Here is a 17,461-nt window from a genome sequence, read left to right as displayed (position 1 = left end):
GAGCAAGGCCCTTAACCTGCAATCGCTCCATCAAGGGTGTGACGTCAACCTGCATCCAGCCCTGCAAGTAGGGAGACGTGTCCTGCTGCAGACAGGACAGTTTGAAGCTCACTTCAGACACTATGAGGCCCATACATTGACGACCCCCTTCCCCTGTTTTGCGACGACTTCAATTCCCTTTAGTTCCTGCACTCAAATGTATATTCAGCATTTACTAAACTTCTAAACTATGGAGGTCTCCCAGTTCTGCATCTGAAGCAGTTGTTTTGGTGTCATATATTAGAATCAAATTGAACAAAAAATCTTAACATTTTGTATTTTAAAGTATACATTTTATATCTGCGTTGGCCATTCATGAGACGGCACTTTTTAATACATTAGTTATATGCTGGGCGGCACGGTGGCGCAGTGGGTAGCGCTGCTGCCACGCAGTTAGGAGACCTGGGTTACCTTCCCGGGTCCTCCCTGCATGGAGTTTGCATGTTCTTCCTGTGTCTGCGTGGGTTTCCTCCCACAGTCCAAAGACGTGAAGGTTAGGTGCTTGGTGTGTGCTTAGTGTGTGCCCTGCGGTGGGCTGGCACCCTGCCCGGGGTTTGTGTGTTGCCTTGCGCCATGTGCTGGTTGGGATTGGCTCCAGCAGACCCCCGTGACCCTGTAGTTAGGATAATGGATGGATGAATAGTTATATGCTGCACTCAACGGAGTAGTGGTTAAGGGTCTACACTGGTAATCAGAAGGTTGACCCCAAATAAAAATGGGAAATGCTAAGGAAGAAGACGAAGAAGAATAAATGATATGCTGCACTCAGTTACGATTAATACCACATATTCTTATAGACTTTGAAACGAATAAATCATATAATTTGCGTAAACAGTCAAAATATTTAAAACTATGTTTAGGAGCTCTTTAGAGTACTGTCATAGTGGTCTTCTCTGTGTTATATCATTAGTAATGTATTGTTACTGGTGTACAAAATTTTAATATGTCTCTATTATAAAAAAAAAATCCTGGGAGGGAGACTAGGGAGACGAGATGTGATCTTCTCGGCAGACAATTTGACATCCCGCGAGAGACAATTTGACGTCCCGTGAGACCAGGCAGTGAGACAACATTTAAAAGAAGTTCATGGACATCTAACCTAGCAGTTGTTGGAACGCTTTTGGCAGACACACTTCATGTGCTCCCAGCTCTTAAAACGACGACAAGCGACAAGAAGAAGACGCAGCTTGCCAGCAGATGATCTTCTCCTTAGCGTGCGTTCAGCCAAACCCCCCCGACCCCCTATTAACAATGCGAGTGGCAGAGACGCAAAGTGGCAAAAGGACAGCTGCTGTACAGGCTTTTAAATGATCGACGCACAGCGTGACAAACAGAACACGCAGCTCGCCAGCAGCAGCAGAAAGACAGCAGCTGATCCGACGGCTTCTCCTTAGCGTGCGTTCAGCCCTCCCCTCTCTCTTCACAACGCGAGCAGCATTATACGTCCTGCGAGAAAGAGATGTAACCACGCCCGGGACCAGAAATAAAGGACAAGTATTGTTTTTCCAAAAGTTTTAAAGTAAAAGTGAAAATAATGCATATGTAACATCCATCTATCCATCCATTTCCCAACCCGCTGAATCCAAACACAGGGTCACGGGGGTCTGCTGGAGCCAATCCCAGCCAACACAGGGCACGCTGGTCACCATGCAGGATTAAAAGCACTAAAGTCACAGAAGACATTCTGGGGATACAATCTCAGCTGACAACACGACAACACGTCACACTGCTACAAAATGTCAAACTGATTTTCCCTGCAAAGCGTGTTGTGGAGAAATCTTCAGAAAAAACGAGCAGAGTCTTCGGAAAGGCGATCAGAATTTAGACTTCACTGCACAGCACAGAAAACAATTGCAGAGCACATAAAGTCCATCTCAGTTCATGAAGTCATGGAGCCAGGCTTTATGTGCTCTGCAATTGTTTTCTGTGCAATAAAGTCTAAATTATGACCGCTTTTCTGAAGACTTTGCTCCTTTTTTCTAAAGATTTCTCCACGTCAAGCGCTTCTTTGAAAATGCTGGGAAACTACTTAAAAAACACTGAAAAACTCGCCAAATAACGGCTGAAAAACATTTGAATTCCAACAAATGGAATAAACCGGCGGCACAGTGCGCTGCTGCCTCGCAGTTAGGAGACCCAGGTTCGCTTCCCATGGAGTTTGCATGTTCTCCCCGTGTCTGCGTGGGTTTCCTCCCACAGTCCAAAGACATGCAGGTTAGGTGCTTGGTGTGGGTTTGTGTGTGTGCCCTGTGGTGGGCTGGCGCCCTGCTCGGGGTTTGTTCCTGCCTTGCACCCTGTGCTGGCTGGGATTGGCTCTAGCAGACCCCTGTGACCCTGTGTTAGGATATGGCGGGTTGGATAATGACTGACTGACATTTATTTTGGGCAGCATGGTGATGCAGTGGAGTTTGCATGTCCTCCCCGTGTGCTCCGGTTTTCTCCCACAGTCCAAAGACATGCAGGTTAGGTGAATTGGCAATATTAAATTGGCCCTTGGGTATGTGGGTGTGTGGATGTGCGTGTGTATGTTCACCCGGTGATGGACTGACACCCTGTTCAGGGTTTGTTCCTGCCTTGCACCCTATGCTAGCTGGAGTAGGCACCAGCAGCCCCCCTTGACCCATTTCAAGACTTAAAGGGTTACACAATGAATGAAGGGCAAGCACCCTGCCCAGGGTTTGCTCCTGCCTTGCACCCTGTGTTGGCTGGGATTTGCTTCAATACCAAAATAATAAGTATGTCATCGTCATTTTGTAACCCACTTAATCCAGACCAGTGTTGAGGGGAGTGCTGAAGCCAATCCCATCTAGCATAGGGTGCAAGGCAGGAACAAATCCACGACAGGGCACCAGTCTATCACACACACACACACAAGGCCCAGTTTAGCTAACCCTAACCTGCCTGTCTGTGGACTGTAGGAGGCAAGGTTATTATAGTTAATGAAAACTAAAAGCAAAACTGAAACTATTATTAAAAAAACATTTTCATATACTGAAATAAAATAATTAGCAAAACTGAAATGAAAAAGGGCCGGCATGGTGGTGCAGTGGGTAGTGCTGCTGCCTCGCTGTTAGGAGACCCGGGTTCACTTCCCAGGTCCTCCCTGCATGGAGTTTGCATGTTCTCCCCGTGTCTGCGTGGGTTTCCTCCCACAGTCCAAAGACATGCCGGTTAGGTGCATTGGCGATTCTAAATTGTCCCGTGTGTGTGCTTGGTGTGTGAGTGTGTGTGCCCTGCCTGGGATTTGTTCCTGTGCTGGCTGGGATTGGCTCCCCGTCAGGACCGGATTCAGACGAAATTGGGCCTGGTGCTACAGCGCAAAAAGGGCCAATTTTTTCTCAGCATTGGTGCATGTGCATTCGACACTCACCATACATGTGCACTCAGACCGACCAAGGAGCCTTAATTGCTTACGATGCAACCAGCCAGCCTTTATTGAACATGAATAATAATAACGACGTAGTATCGTAAAAACTTGAGATTAACATCAAACTATATAACATCAACATTCAATAGCAATTGTCTGAAAAATTACTTCCTTAGAAGGCTGGCGTCCTTCAACATTTACAATAAGATGCTGCAGATGTTCTATTAGACGGTTGTGGCAAGCGCCATCTTCTACGTGGTGGTGTGCTGGGGAGGCAGCATAAAGAAGAGAGACGCCTCACGCCTGGACAAACTGGTGAGGAAGGCAGGCTCTATTGTAGGCACGGAGCTGGACAGTTTGACATCTATTGCAGAGCGACGGGCGCTGAGCAGACTCCTGTCAATCATGGAGAATCCACTGGAGCCACTGAACAGGATCATCTCCAGACAGAGGAGCAGCTTCAGCAACAGACTGCTGTCACCGTCCTGCTCCACTGACAGACTCAGGAGATCATTCCTCCATCACACTATGCGACTCTTCAATTCCACCGGGGGGGTAAACGGTAACATTATACAAAGTTATTGTCTGTTATACCTGCATTGTTATCACTCTTTAATTTAATATTGTTTTTTATCAGTATGCTGCTGCTGGAGTATGGGAATTTCCCCTTGGGATTAATAAAGTGTCTATCTATCTATCTATCTATCTATCTATCTATCTATCTATCTATCTATCTATCTATCTATCTATCTATCTATCTATCTATCTATCTATCTATCTATCTTATAGCAGAAAACCTAACAATGATACACAAAATTTCGCAATTCTCTTACGAAACAGAGTAAGAAAAAATGAATTTGCAGATACATTGGGTTAAAGTGACTCAGTTCAGGCTCTTGAGGGTAAAAATTTGTCCACGATTTAAATTTCATAATAGACCAGAATCCTGTCGATGATTTTAAAATTTCTAAACATCCATGCCGGGCCCGCGGGCCGGCTTTTAGTTTTACCTTTACAGATAACCATTTAAATAGCCATCGATTTTTACTGTACAACTAACTTTCAAGGTGAAAAATTTACTACGTGGCACTTACCTAACAATAATAAAGTGGTAAGAATCCCCAAGATATTGCAAAAAAATGCAGCTAAATTACTAAGAAAACTGTTTAAAGTAAAACTGATAGCATTAACTTGAAATTTTCGATTAACAATAAACACAACGACGTTATTACGTCACAGCGCAAAGAACAATAGTAACTGTATAATAAGTAACGCTGTGTCTTGGCGTCTGAAAGTCGGACTCCAAATTTCATTCTAAGAATTATTTTGAGGTTGATATAGCAAAGCAAAACTGTTCAGCTTACGGAAAATTCTCGTCTGTTTTCAGGGCCTATTTCAGGAATGAGCCTAATGCTGCAGCATCAATAGCACCCATTTTAATCCGCCCACGCTCCCCGTGACCTTGTGTTAGGATATAGCGTTTTGGATAATGACTGACTGACTGACTGACTGACTGACTGGTTGTGTAACAGCACTTTCCTGGGTTGTGTGGTTTCTCCTAAGAAGTTGATTCTTTGGAATCTGAAAAGGTTCCTAAAATGTGGACAAAACAGAAATCTTAAAAGTCAACCTTAAATGTATCGATTCTTAACAGAATCCATCAGTGTTATTGTATGCGGCAAGAGAGCTTATAAACTTAGACACCCATTGGCATTTCACGATTCTTTTATAATGGATATTTGTGGAAAATGTCTAAATGAACGAAGGTTTGTGGTCGAAATTTAACATCTTATTAAATAAAGAAACGTCTTCTAACAAGACAATTCAGTAGTTAGGGAGGAGAAAAGCTCTTCATTGTATCTTTTAATTATCCCTCAGCAAAAAGACGGGAGCATTCTTCAGAAACAGTCCAGTTACAGCCTGGTCAGAATAGGGTTGCCAGACGTCCCTTATATACGAGACATGTCCCATATTTGATCATTTTGTCCCCTGTCCCTTACTGACCTTTCAGGGACTCCCAAGTGTCCCGTATTTAGTTCATTTTCAAATTTCTTAATAAAATATATTTGTTCTACCTTCGTACGGTACTTAGTTGTAACTTTATAAGTAATTCTACTTTCTTTTCTCAGATTCTCTTGGTGAAATAACTCAAATATGATGCGGAAACTCGTGTTTGCTGCCTGTTTGCAGCTCGTTCAGTTGCTGTGCTTGGCTGAGGACGGCGACACTCTTATTACCGTTGTGCTCTCCCTCCGCGCTGCTCTGCAGTTCACTATTACAACATACAGCGGCAACAAAGTGGGTTCTTACTACTTGCCACGGTACACTTTTTTCTCACTGCCTTTATTAAATAATAATAATATTTCTGTGTTGTCTGTATTAAATAATTTCAAATGATTTCGCTTACAGAATTTTTTTAGCTTGTATTAAATCATTTTTAAATGATTTTACTTTTGTTTTCCTCATAACCCATTACAATCCTTGCTTTATGTGTCTCTACTTTTATATAATATATTGGTCTGGGTGTGTAGGGGACATTTATACATGTGTAAATATATACTAATACAGAGATAGATTTTAAGAGTGTCCCGTATCTAATTTTCTCATCTGGCAACCCTATAGGTCAGAATGATCCGAGAAACAAAGGACAGAGGGTTCATTTTATACATACAGTGTCGATCAATGCATACATTTTACTCTGGTTGGTTTGTTGGTTTATACCCAAATGATTTATATAAAATAAAAATCTAGTATATTATATTCTGATTCTTCTTATACATTATGAGATGAGACACCACCCTTGAAATGTCTGTGGTCCATTTCGTTTATAGGACTTCTGCTGATTTCTTAGTCATCCTTCAGTACATTTTGTGTATTATTATATCAACCTTTCTTCTAGTACAACAACAACAACAACATTTATTTATATAGCACATTTTCATACAAAAAGTAGCTCAAAGTGCTTTACATAATGAAGAAAAGAAGAATAAAAGACAAATAAGAAATTAAAATAAGACAACCTTAGTTAACATAAAAAGGAGTAAGGTCCGATGGCCAGGGTGGACAGAAAAAACAAAAAAAAACTCCAGAAGGCTGGAGAAAAAAATAAAATCTGTAGGGGTTCCAGGCCACGAGACCGCCCAGTCCCCTTTGGGCATTCTACCTAACATAAATGAAATAGTCCTCTTTGTAGTTAGGGTAGTATACATTCTTTATTGACTTGACCATATTTTTCCTAAACCAAATCTTGTATTTCAGTGTACATTTTGTTGTTCACTAGACCTTTATTTGGTTTCCCACATTTATTCTTCCACAGGTTCCTTCTGGAACTTTCATACTGACGCGTCTTTTGGGAACTAAAAAGTGTTCCCCTACGGCATCGCTCTGAAGCACCACTTTGGCGCCTTTATTTTTAAGAGTGTTGTTCATTTTTTATTCTTTTAAAGGTATGTTATAAACTAAACTTGCAATTTATGTAGTAAATAGCCATACCCTCTGCTTTGTAACTTCTGCATAATCTACAGTTAGAACACTGAAAATAATTTGCTACCAAAGTCAATGACGGTGGCAGTATTTGGGCGAGGCAGAGGAAACACATCAGGAGATGTGAAAAGTTTATACATTTATATCATAAAAATGTATATAATTATTGTTTAGTATTGTGTTTAGTGAATTCAATATTTTTGAAATATTGAAATAATTTATTATCGAAAAGGTATTTAGTTTTACAGTCATATGGCGTCCTATGACCAGGAGAACTGCGAAAATGAACGTTTAAAAGCCTATGTTCAGTTTCCACCTGAGAATGGACCACTTTCTTTTTTCTTTCATTTTAAAATGTAAATTTAACATTTTTTTTCACTATCAAAATATATATAAAACACTCAAAGTGTTATTTTTTATTAAAAACAATCAGAAGACCACCGAGCTGTTTGTTTCACTCCTTATATAAAATGAATTGAAAGCGACTGTTTGGTTGGCACTTCATCCCCATGAGGCGTCATCTGAATGCGCTCAGTCAGTTTTAAAGTAGTGCTTATACTGGCTTAGTAGCCATTAAATTGAACTGAATATAAAACATTAATAAACAATTTATAACATTGTTCTTTTATTATATTAAAATATAGCAATGTGTTTAGTGCAAGCATTTTGTAAGTGAGGCACACTCTTAAAAATGAAGGTGCCAGAACGGTCCTCCCGAGCGATGCCATGTAGGGCAGTGATTCTTAACCCTTTTTGAAGTCACAGACCCCTTTAAGAATCTGATGAAAGCTATGGACCCCCCTTCCCCAGAAATATTCACATAAACACAACTTTGCATGCAATGAATATAAAGTTCATTATTTGTCGAGATTTCATTGTCTCATATATAAGACACACACAAAGTATTATTAAACTTTGCGCTCTTAGTAGTGGCAGGGTGCGTTTTCTTTCATTTCTTTCAATGGGAATCCGTTGATTGGGACAAGGGGGGAGTGTTGTGTGGTGACCGTTATTTTTCTCTCGTGATTTATCTCGTCCGACATTTTTCTCGACGTTATTTTTCTTGCGCGTTATTTTTCTCAAGAGGATGAAACTCACGCATTAGGCTTAGGTGAGAAAAAATAATTGCGAGAAAAATAAATAGCGGCGAGAGACGCTAAAAAAGAAAAAAATCACGTGAGAAAGTTCATGCGAGAAAAATCGACAGTACCCGGCTGTATAGTGAATATAAATGTTATTTTTTATCTGACTCTCACGGACCCCCTGAAACCCATCCATGGACCCCCTAGGGGTCCACGGACCTCAGGTTATGAACCCCTGCCATAGGGGAACCAGTTTTGGTTCCCAAAATACCCATCCATATGAAGGTTCCAGAAAGTTCATTTATTTTGATCCATAACAGTAAATAACTGTGACGGTAACAGATTTGTGAAACATCAAATGGCTCAGGATTTTTAAAGTGCCGTACAATCAGCTCAGGTTTTCTTAATCTGTTGGTGTCCTGCTTCCAGATAGGCTCTGACCCCCAAAAAAAGCTCTCTGGAGAGTAAGTCGGGGTGTGCATGAAAACTAACAAATTTCTAATACAAGAAATCGTATGTGATGATTAAACAATTAAAAATGTTTTAAAAGATTTCTCCTACATCACGGGGGTCAAACTCTGGGTCCTGGAGGGCCGCAGTGGCTGCAGGTTTTCATTCTAATCATCTTCTTCATTAGTGACCAGTTTTTTGCTGCTAATTAACTTATTTTGCCTCAGTTTTAATTCATTTGTCTCAGACCCCTTAGTTGTCTCTTTTTCCTAAATTAGCAGCCAAATAATAATGAGACCCAAAACAAGTTACTACATGACCAGCTCCCCTGTGCCCATCAAACAATATCTGAAAATAAAGTAAGGTGATGGTCTCGGTAAGGTTGATCTCTCAGGTCACCAAAACATCTTGACGGGGGTCTTAGAAAAAAACGAAAGATCGACAGTTTTGGAAATGTCTGCTGTGGCAGAATGAGAGAAACAACAAGCCATGGAATTAAACAACGGGCTTAATTAACAGCGAGAACTGGCTTCTCATTAAGAGATCAGTTGGAGTGAAATTGGTTGGAGTTTGAAATCCCAGTTTAGCTGGTCATCTTTTGGCTCATTTATTGTCTGATTTCTGTTTGGCTGTCATTTAATGAAGAAAGGAATCAATTCAGAGGACTGACTCCTTAAAAACAGGGCTATTAAAATGAAGGGAAAAGAAATTAATTAGCAGTGAAAAGTGGGCACTGATTAGGAAAAGGGTGAGAATGAAAACCTGCAGGCCCGGAGTTCTTCACCCCTGTACTACATAAATAACGCAGGCTGTGTTCAGGTTTTCTTGATCTGTTCATATCCCACCAGGTCGCCTTCTAGACATTTCTGTTTTGACCATTAAATTAGGAACCTTTACCAAGTCCAAAGAACAATACAATACAACACCATTTATTTTTGTGTAGCCCAAAATCACACAAGGAGTGCCGCAATGGGCTTTAACAGGCTCTGCCTTTGACTGTCTAAGAAGAGAAGAAAAAACTCCCAAAAAAAAAATTGGAAGAAATTTCAGGAAAGGCAATTTGAAGAGAGACCCCTTTCCAGGTAGGTTGAGTGTGCAGGGGGTGTCAATTAAAAAAGGGTTAAATACAACACAATACACAGAACAGAACATAAGTGATCCTCGATACAATTAATTAATTAACTAAACAATTAATAATTAATCAATTAATTACTTTCATATGCAAAGAACCCTTCACAGGGTTCTTGTCAAGCAATGGCTCTAAGAAAAACCAGTAAAGAGCCATTACAGAACCGTTATTTTCAGACTGCAGAATAAGACAAACAAAAAAAACAAATACGTGGAACCAACTTGACCCACCAACTGCACCCATGACCCCCAAATGGGGGAAACACAAACCTTAGAATAGAATGGGGGGAGTATCTCTAAGTGGGAACTGCCTCCCCATCACCACGCCATATAACCTTATACTGCAGAAAGCGGCCATTCTTACCGTAACTGTCCGTGCGTCTTTCTTTAACTTTTTCTTTCAGGTTATCTGTATTGTATTCACTTGGTGCGGAGCGCATAACATAAAAGTTTTCCTTGGTCATTTTTTGTCAGAATATTAATTAAAAAAAAACCAAACAAACTGTTAGATATCCTTCTAGGTCTTTGTTTGTGGAGAATATTAAATGTGTTTCAATAGCCTCACTGTTTTTGCATTGACTGATAAGGTGTAACCGAGATACCCGTGCATTTCCGACAGATCCTTATCTCTCTTCTTTTCGCTGCACTTCTTTTCTGCACACATTTTCTGTCTCTGTGGTTCATAGCTGGCTTTCTACCTACACTGTTGAGTCCCATGTCTACTTCTGAAAAAACTTCATACATAAAGGGGTCAGTGTGGTTAATCAAGCAATTTTTTTTTAAAGATTTTATGTGGCGGGTGGCACGGTGGCGCAGTGGGTAGTGCTGCTACCTCGCAGTAAGGAGACTTGGGTTCGCTTCCCGGGTCATCCCTGCGTGGAGTTTGCATGTTCTCCCCGTGTCTGCCTGGGTTTCCTCCCACAGTCCAAAGACATGCAGGTTAGGTGCACTGGCGATTTTAAATTGTCCCTAGTGTGTGCTTGGTATGTGGGTGTGTGTGTGCCCTGTGGTGGGCTGACACCCTGCCTTGCACCCTGTGCTGGCTGGGATTGGCTCCAGCAGACCCCTGTGACCCTGTGTTAGGATATGGCAGGTTGGATAATGATTGACTGACATTTATTTTGGGCAGCATGGTGATGCAGTGGTGGCACTGCTGCCTCGCAGTAAGGAGACCAGGGTTCCTATCCTGGGTCCTCTATACGTAGAGTTTGCATGTTCTCCCCGTGTGCTCCGGTTTTCTCCCACAGTCCAAAGACATGCAGGTTAGGTGAATTGGCAATATTAAATTGGCCCTGGGGTATGTGGATGTGTGGATGTGCGTGTGTATGTTCACCCGGTGATGGACTGACACCCTGTTCAGGGTTTGTTCCTGCCTTGCACCCTATGCTAGCTGGAGTAGGCACCAGCAGCCCTCCTTGACCCATTTCAGGACTAAAAGGGTTACACAATGAATGAAGGGCAAGCGCCCTGCCCGGGGTTTGCTCCTGCCTTGCACCCTGTGTTGGCTGGGATTTGCTTCAATACCAAAATAATAAGTATGTCATCGTCATTTTGTAACCCACTTAATCCAGACCAGTGTTGAGGGGAGTGCTGCAGCCAATCCCATCTAGCATAGGGTGCAAGGCAGGAAAAAATCCACGACAGGGCACCAGTCTATCACAGGGTGTGCACACACACACCCACACACACAAGGCCCAATTTAGCTAACACTAACCCTAACCTGCCTGTCTGTGGACTGTGGGAGGCAAGGTTATTATAGTTAATGAAAACTAAAATCAAAACTGAAACTATTATTAAAAAAAACATTTTTGCAAACTGAAATAAAATAATTAACAAAACCACGGTGGTGCCATGGGTAGCGCTGCTGCCTCACAGTTAGGAGACCTGGGTTCACTTCTCAGGTCCTCCCTGTGTGGAGTTTGCATGTTCTCCCCGTGTCTGCGTGGGTTTCCTCCCACAGTCCAAAGACATGCCGGTTAGGTGTATTGGCGATTCTAAATTGTCCCTAGTGTGTGAGTGCCCTGCGGTGGGCTGGCGCCCTGCCCGGGGTTGGTTTCCTGCCTTGCGCCATGTGTTGGCTGGGATTGGCTCCAGCAGACCCCCATGACCCTGTAGTTAGGATATAGTGAGTTGGATAATGGATGGATGGAAATGAAAAACTAAAACTAAACAAAACTATTAAAGTAGCTGGAAAGACTAACTGAAATAAAATAATAAGCTACTAAAATAATTTTAGTTTTCATTTTTGAATGAATATTCTTGCTGTTAGTTTTTAACCCTTATAACTTTTAAACTCTAAAACTGAAAATCATCCACCACGAGCCGCCTGCATATACTCATCCAGTGAACGGCGGCTGGTGAAGGAGGGCGGCTGTTCACACAGAATTTGCGGTGACAGAGCAAGCTGAATACGCGGGTAAAGCGTGTAGAATAGAAAGAGGTTTACGTGTCGCCTTTCTTTGCACTTCTTGTATATCAAGATGTTCTTCAGACGCCTGAAACTGGAATGTGCTGCTCAACAAAAACTTTACCGTATGGACAGAAAAATCACAAGTGAGTAACCTTTCAGTTTATTTCTCAGGTGCCTGCTTTTTGTTGAAAGCAATTCACCTGCCACTTCACATACGACGTATAGAGAAAGTATAATCATGAAAAAAATTCGACCTCAAGATTTTGATGAATCTTGACGTTTTAGACCTCCCCACGTCCGAAAGTACCGTTTTTTGGAATTGTGTAAACACGGTACAGTAACTCAAAAACGCAACTAGATAGATGGATGAAATTCGGCATGTGGTCGTTACACCAAAATTGTAGATCTCTATTAACTTTTGGGCCAAATCCATCAACCGGAAGTGGCACTTTACCTGAACACATACTTAATTTTTTTTTTATTCATGCAGCTGCAGAGTCAAATTTATTCAACTTTACTTTTATAATAATTGATTGATATATTATTAATTTGATTTGTTGTTGATGGTTCTTTAATTTACATAATATAATCATTGTCTTGTGGTTTACTCCTCAAATATCCATTCCCATATCTGAGTACACGAGAAAGTCGCGGGGAGGCCACTCCCAATTTTTGAAAATAAAACAGCACTGATCGAGAGACTGACTAGGTCATCATACAAGGTCAGTATATTGTTGCTGACCAATCACTCTTGCTTTAAAAATGTCATTTAACAACGAACAGTCGAACAGTTGCATAATTAGATCTGGACCACCCTATATATATTGTTCTTAATCTCAGATGGTGTCTCTGTCATTTTGTGCGTGTCCACACTCTTATTACCTGCTCTTGCTGTGCTCATTATGGGTTTACTGTTCTTATGGTGGGCTATTCAAGTCTCACTGCCCCTAACCTTCACACTACATGCTTGTTGTTCTTTGCTTCCCTCAATACAGCTAGGTGGGGTCTGCACACTGATTCAAGCCTAAGTCACCGTGATTTTCATGGTCACACCTGTCAGAACACAGTAGATTCTGTTTTCTGATTTTTGATCTTTTCAGGTGTGCAGGTGGCAAAATTCTGTCTATAAATTGTTTGTGCCTGAGACGGAATCAGAGATCAATATGGCTGGTAGAAAATAACAAAGCCCAGTATTTGAGATTTTTTAATGCAATATTGAAGGCATTCATTATAAGCGCATTGTCTTGGAGTGAGATATGTTGTGTGCTGTAGACATTATGAGTAAAAAAACCCTCACACCTTAAAATTCACCTAAAGTTCATTACAAACTGGCCCATTCTGGGCAATAAAAGGAAGAGGAAGAAAGTGCCAACAGTCAGTGCAGATTTATTCAGCACAAATGACATAAATATTACAAAATTGTGTGAAATTGTTCATATTCAGTACCTGGTTTTGATTATGCTTGTTTTTATCAGACAAAAACAAAACCAAATAGCAAAGTGTGTCGTGTAGTGCAGTAAACTTCCATTAACATTAAACTCATATCCAAACCCGTTAAGTGTACAGTTCTGTCTCATTGTGACACAAAAGCTAAACTCCATAGTAGTTCTTTAACCATACTATAATTACTAAAACTAAAACTGAAACTAATATATATATAAATAAAATAGAAATGTCTTTGTAAAATAAAAACTAAACTAAAACTATAATGCACAATGAAGGAAAACTAAAACTAAACTGAATTTCCAAGTAAGGTCAGAAAAAATATAGAAATAAAAACTAATATAAAAAGGCAAAACTATAATAACCTTGGAGGGAGGAAGCTGGAGCACCCAGAGGAAACCCACACAGACACAGGGAGGACATGCAAAGTCCACACACTGAGGACCTGGGATGCAAACTCCTCACTTCCACCACTAACCACCATGTCACCCAATTTAAGGATGCATTATTGTTACTATTATTGCCCCTTTATAGTTATCCTAAAGGCACAGTCAGTGGAGGTGAGCAACTGAGCATTTCACTACACATTGTACTGTTCAGTGTTGTGCAAGTTCACACCTCACAAGTACTACTCGCTCAAAGTTCAATTCACACAGAATAAAATGAATCCATTCTCGTTCATAGGTCACCATTTCAATTTTGAACTCATTCATGTTCCATTCATTTTGTATTTTTAAGGAGTAAGAATAAATGACCCAGGAGTTTACTTTTTTCAGTTTTGCATGCTAGCATGCCTTATTTCAGCTTATCACAGTGTTCTTGAATAAAATACAATAATTATGAAAACTTTTTTTTTTTAAATACACTTTATTGAGTTCTACCCAGAAACAAACACGTGTAACCATATATGCTAATATCCTCCCGGTCAAAAAAGAAATGAAATAGATGCAAGTATCCATATAAATTACCGCTCTATTTTCAACCGTGTGACACAAATGGTGACCTAAACTATTAATCTGCCAGTCAAAATTTGCTTCACATATTGCATGTCCAACTGGGAAAAATATAAAGTGGCCTCGTGAAGTCCAACGTTTTCCTAAAAGCGAAAGCGCAGCTTCACCGTGTGCTCGTGTTGGCAGGGGTGCAGCTTAAGCACAAGCAGGCAGACACAGACGGTGCCAATTTGATTTGACGTTATTTTTTCAGCATGCAAATAAATGGTAAAAAATTTGTAGAAAATCAATAAATATTTGTAAAAATCCACTATTTGTGCTTATTCAAAGTGAACTTTATTGTCATCTCAACCATATACAAGTATACAGATAGACGAAATTGCGAAGCTCATTGTCCACAGTATAACAACATGACGTGCAAATAATAATTTAAAAATAGAATTAAAATTTAAATTAAAATTAAAACATAAACAAGACAAGACATTGTGCAAAGACAAGACAAAGAAGTAGCAGCAATATCGATGTGTAAGATATGTAATATAATAAATAAATAATAAATAATAGATATAGATAATACAGAAATTATTCGAATTCTGTATTCGGATTCGGCTCCACCCCTACATTACAGGGTAAGGCAAAACGTTAAATCTGCACCTAAAGCTCACGTTCAAGTTCTTCACTTGCAAATACGTTACTTTAAGTTCACTGTTCTTAGAAAAATGAGCTTGTTCAATGAAGGCGCTCTTTTGGACTCATTCATGCACAACACTAGTACTCCATCCATCCATCATCCAACCCGCTATATCCTAACTGCAGGGTCACGGAGGTCTGCCGGAGCCAATCCCAGCCAACACAGGGTGCAAGGCAGGAAACAAACCCGGGCAGGGCACCAGCCCGCCGCAGTGCACGCACACACACACACCAAGCACACACACGGGACAATTTAGGACTGCCAATGCACCTAACCTGCATGTCTTTGGACTGTGGGAGGAAACCCACGCAGACACGGGGAGAACATGCAGACTCCACGCAGGGAGGACCCGGGAAGCGAACCCAGGCCTCCTTACTGCGAGGCAGCAGCGCACTGTGCCACCGGTTTATTCCATTTGTTGGAATTCAAATGTTTTTCAGACATTGTTTGGCGAGTTTTTCAGTGTTTTTTAAGTAGTTTCCCAGCATTTTCAAAGAAGCGCTTGACGTGGAGAAATCTTCAGAAAAAAACAAGCAAAATCTTCAGAAAAGCAGTCATAATTTAGACTTTATTGCACAGAAAACAATTGCAGAGCACATAAAGCCTAGATTTTATTTGATCTGATATGAATTAAGACCATCTTCTATAAAAACAAAGAAATATACAAGCAAACCTGAACTTCATGGCTCACCCAGTCTGGAATGCCCTGCTAGAGTCTGTCAGTGAGCCTGAAATGTATAAACTTACTTTTTCAATTGAAAGAACAATGAGACCTTTCCACTGGTACCTCACTTTCGTATTCGATGTCCATCTCCTGATCACTTGCATCAAATTCCAAGTCTGACAAGTCAGAGTCCGATTCAGCGATAATATGTAAAACATCTGACGTATTTAGACTCTCGCCTGATCTCAATGCCATTTTTGAGGTTGTTTGCTGTTTGCTACTCGCGCAGGGAATCGAGGTTAAATCAACAAACCTGCTTAACTTTCCTTCTAGCAAAGAAAGTCAAACTTAAAATGTAAAGATGAGTTTTGTCGCAGTTTGCAGCTGATTACCATCCTCTACCCCCGAATTTCGACAAAAGTCGACATCAGCCCTGAAAGAGTTAAAGTACTCTGTCTGCTTTCTCTGCTCTTGCACTCTTAATGATCATCTTCCATTTTTACTGACTTTTCACTATTTATTGATTCTATTGAATGACTTCTGTCCTTGTGAACAGTCAGCGTTTGCCTTTTTTTAATTAAAGCCTCTTGATCTGTGACCCAGTCCTGCCGCTGCTTTAGCACAAGGACAAGTATTCATAAGAGAGCGCCAGTGTAATCTACTTGAGCAGAATCCCGACTCCAAGGGTTCTGTTCATCAGTGACTCACATGGAGAAGAGAAATTAAACGGATCACGCACTTCTGTCATTGATAAAGTGTATTGAAGAAGTGTAACCAGCAACTGTTAGTTGGTCATCTCCTTCCATGAACTGAGTGACTCCATGCAGGTGTCAAAATAAAGATATCATTCTACTCTTGGTGACTATCCAAATCCGTATAGCTGATTGCCTTTGAACCATCATGACTGTGAGCCATATAAGGTGCCGTATGTAATGATTAGCAACACACACTCCAGTACCGAACGGAGGGTAAGCAATTATTTTAATATAAAACGTTTCCTTCCCATTGACGTGAAGCAGAGGGCCAAGATGAGTTTATTCCCTTCTGCCCCACTCATCCCCATTTCTGCTCATATCAGATCAGAGTTGTGCTGATGATATTTACAGGAAGCCTTTAAAAAACAGAACCTCCAGCCTATAAATAACTAGTTTTTGCCACTAATATGAAAAAAAAACCCCTCATATTTAATGAGATAAAAATCAGCACGTGCCAATTAAAAGATAGTAATACCACATTTAAGAGAGTTTATCTACTGTAAATCTGCCTCAGGTACATTTTTATATAAACTATGCAGCCTGGGATAAGTCAAGAGTGTTAAAAACAAGTTTGCGCTTCAGTCAGAATAAATGCTCGCCGTAAATGCGCATAGAATTTGTACACATGGGCGCTCTTATCTTTTTTATTCTTGGGAATAAAAACCTGCAGCCACTGCGGCCCTCCAGGACTGTGATTGAGGACCCCTGATGTATAGGATTGAGTAACTTGTTTCAATAAAAAACATTCGATTGAATGCATTTATTTTGCGAGGGAGAAGTGTGAGGTTTCCCACTAAAAGCAAACAAAAAGAGAATTAAAAATCAATCACACTTTCATTATTCCCCCCTGTAGTTATTTGGCTGGAACACACTGTGGACGTCTTTCGAGATGAGAGAGCGTACGGAAAGCCTTTTATTTTTTTACTTAAGGGTTCATTCACTTCACTTCTACATCCCAATAACACAAACAGTAATGCCAGTGCTTCTTTACGTTAA

At 40.7% G+C, this 17,461-nt stretch overlaps 1 protein-coding gene across 4 annotated transcripts in view; it reads right to left on the bottom strand.

The window, feature by feature from the left end:
• The window catches only part of LOC114642358 (CD209 antigen-like), a 31,035-nt gene extending 20,921 nt beyond the window's left edge, over positions 1–10,114 (bottom strand). For 2 of the 4 annotated variants that reach the window (XM_028791279.2, XM_051920717.1), the window contains exon 1: positions 9,914–10,113. In XM_028791279.2, coding sequence (XP_028647112.1) covers positions 9,914–10,013 — 100 coding nt within the window. In that variant the 5' untranslated portion in view covers positions 10,014–10,113. Of the gene's footprint in view, positions 1–9,913 lie in introns of all 4 variants that reach the window. The other 2 variants (XM_051920716.1, XM_051920715.1) reach the window with 2 other exon arrangements.
• Between the last annotated feature and the right edge of the window lie 7,347 nt (positions 10,115–17,461).

Source organism: Erpetoichthys calabaricus, chromosome 17, assembly GCF_900747795.2.
Source record: "Erpetoichthys calabaricus chromosome 17, fErpCal1.3, whole genome shotgun sequence".
NCBI lineage: Eukaryota > Metazoa > Chordata > Cladistia > Polypteriformes > Polypteridae > Erpetoichthys > Erpetoichthys calabaricus.
This window is presented reverse-complemented; position numbering and strand designations above follow the sequence as displayed.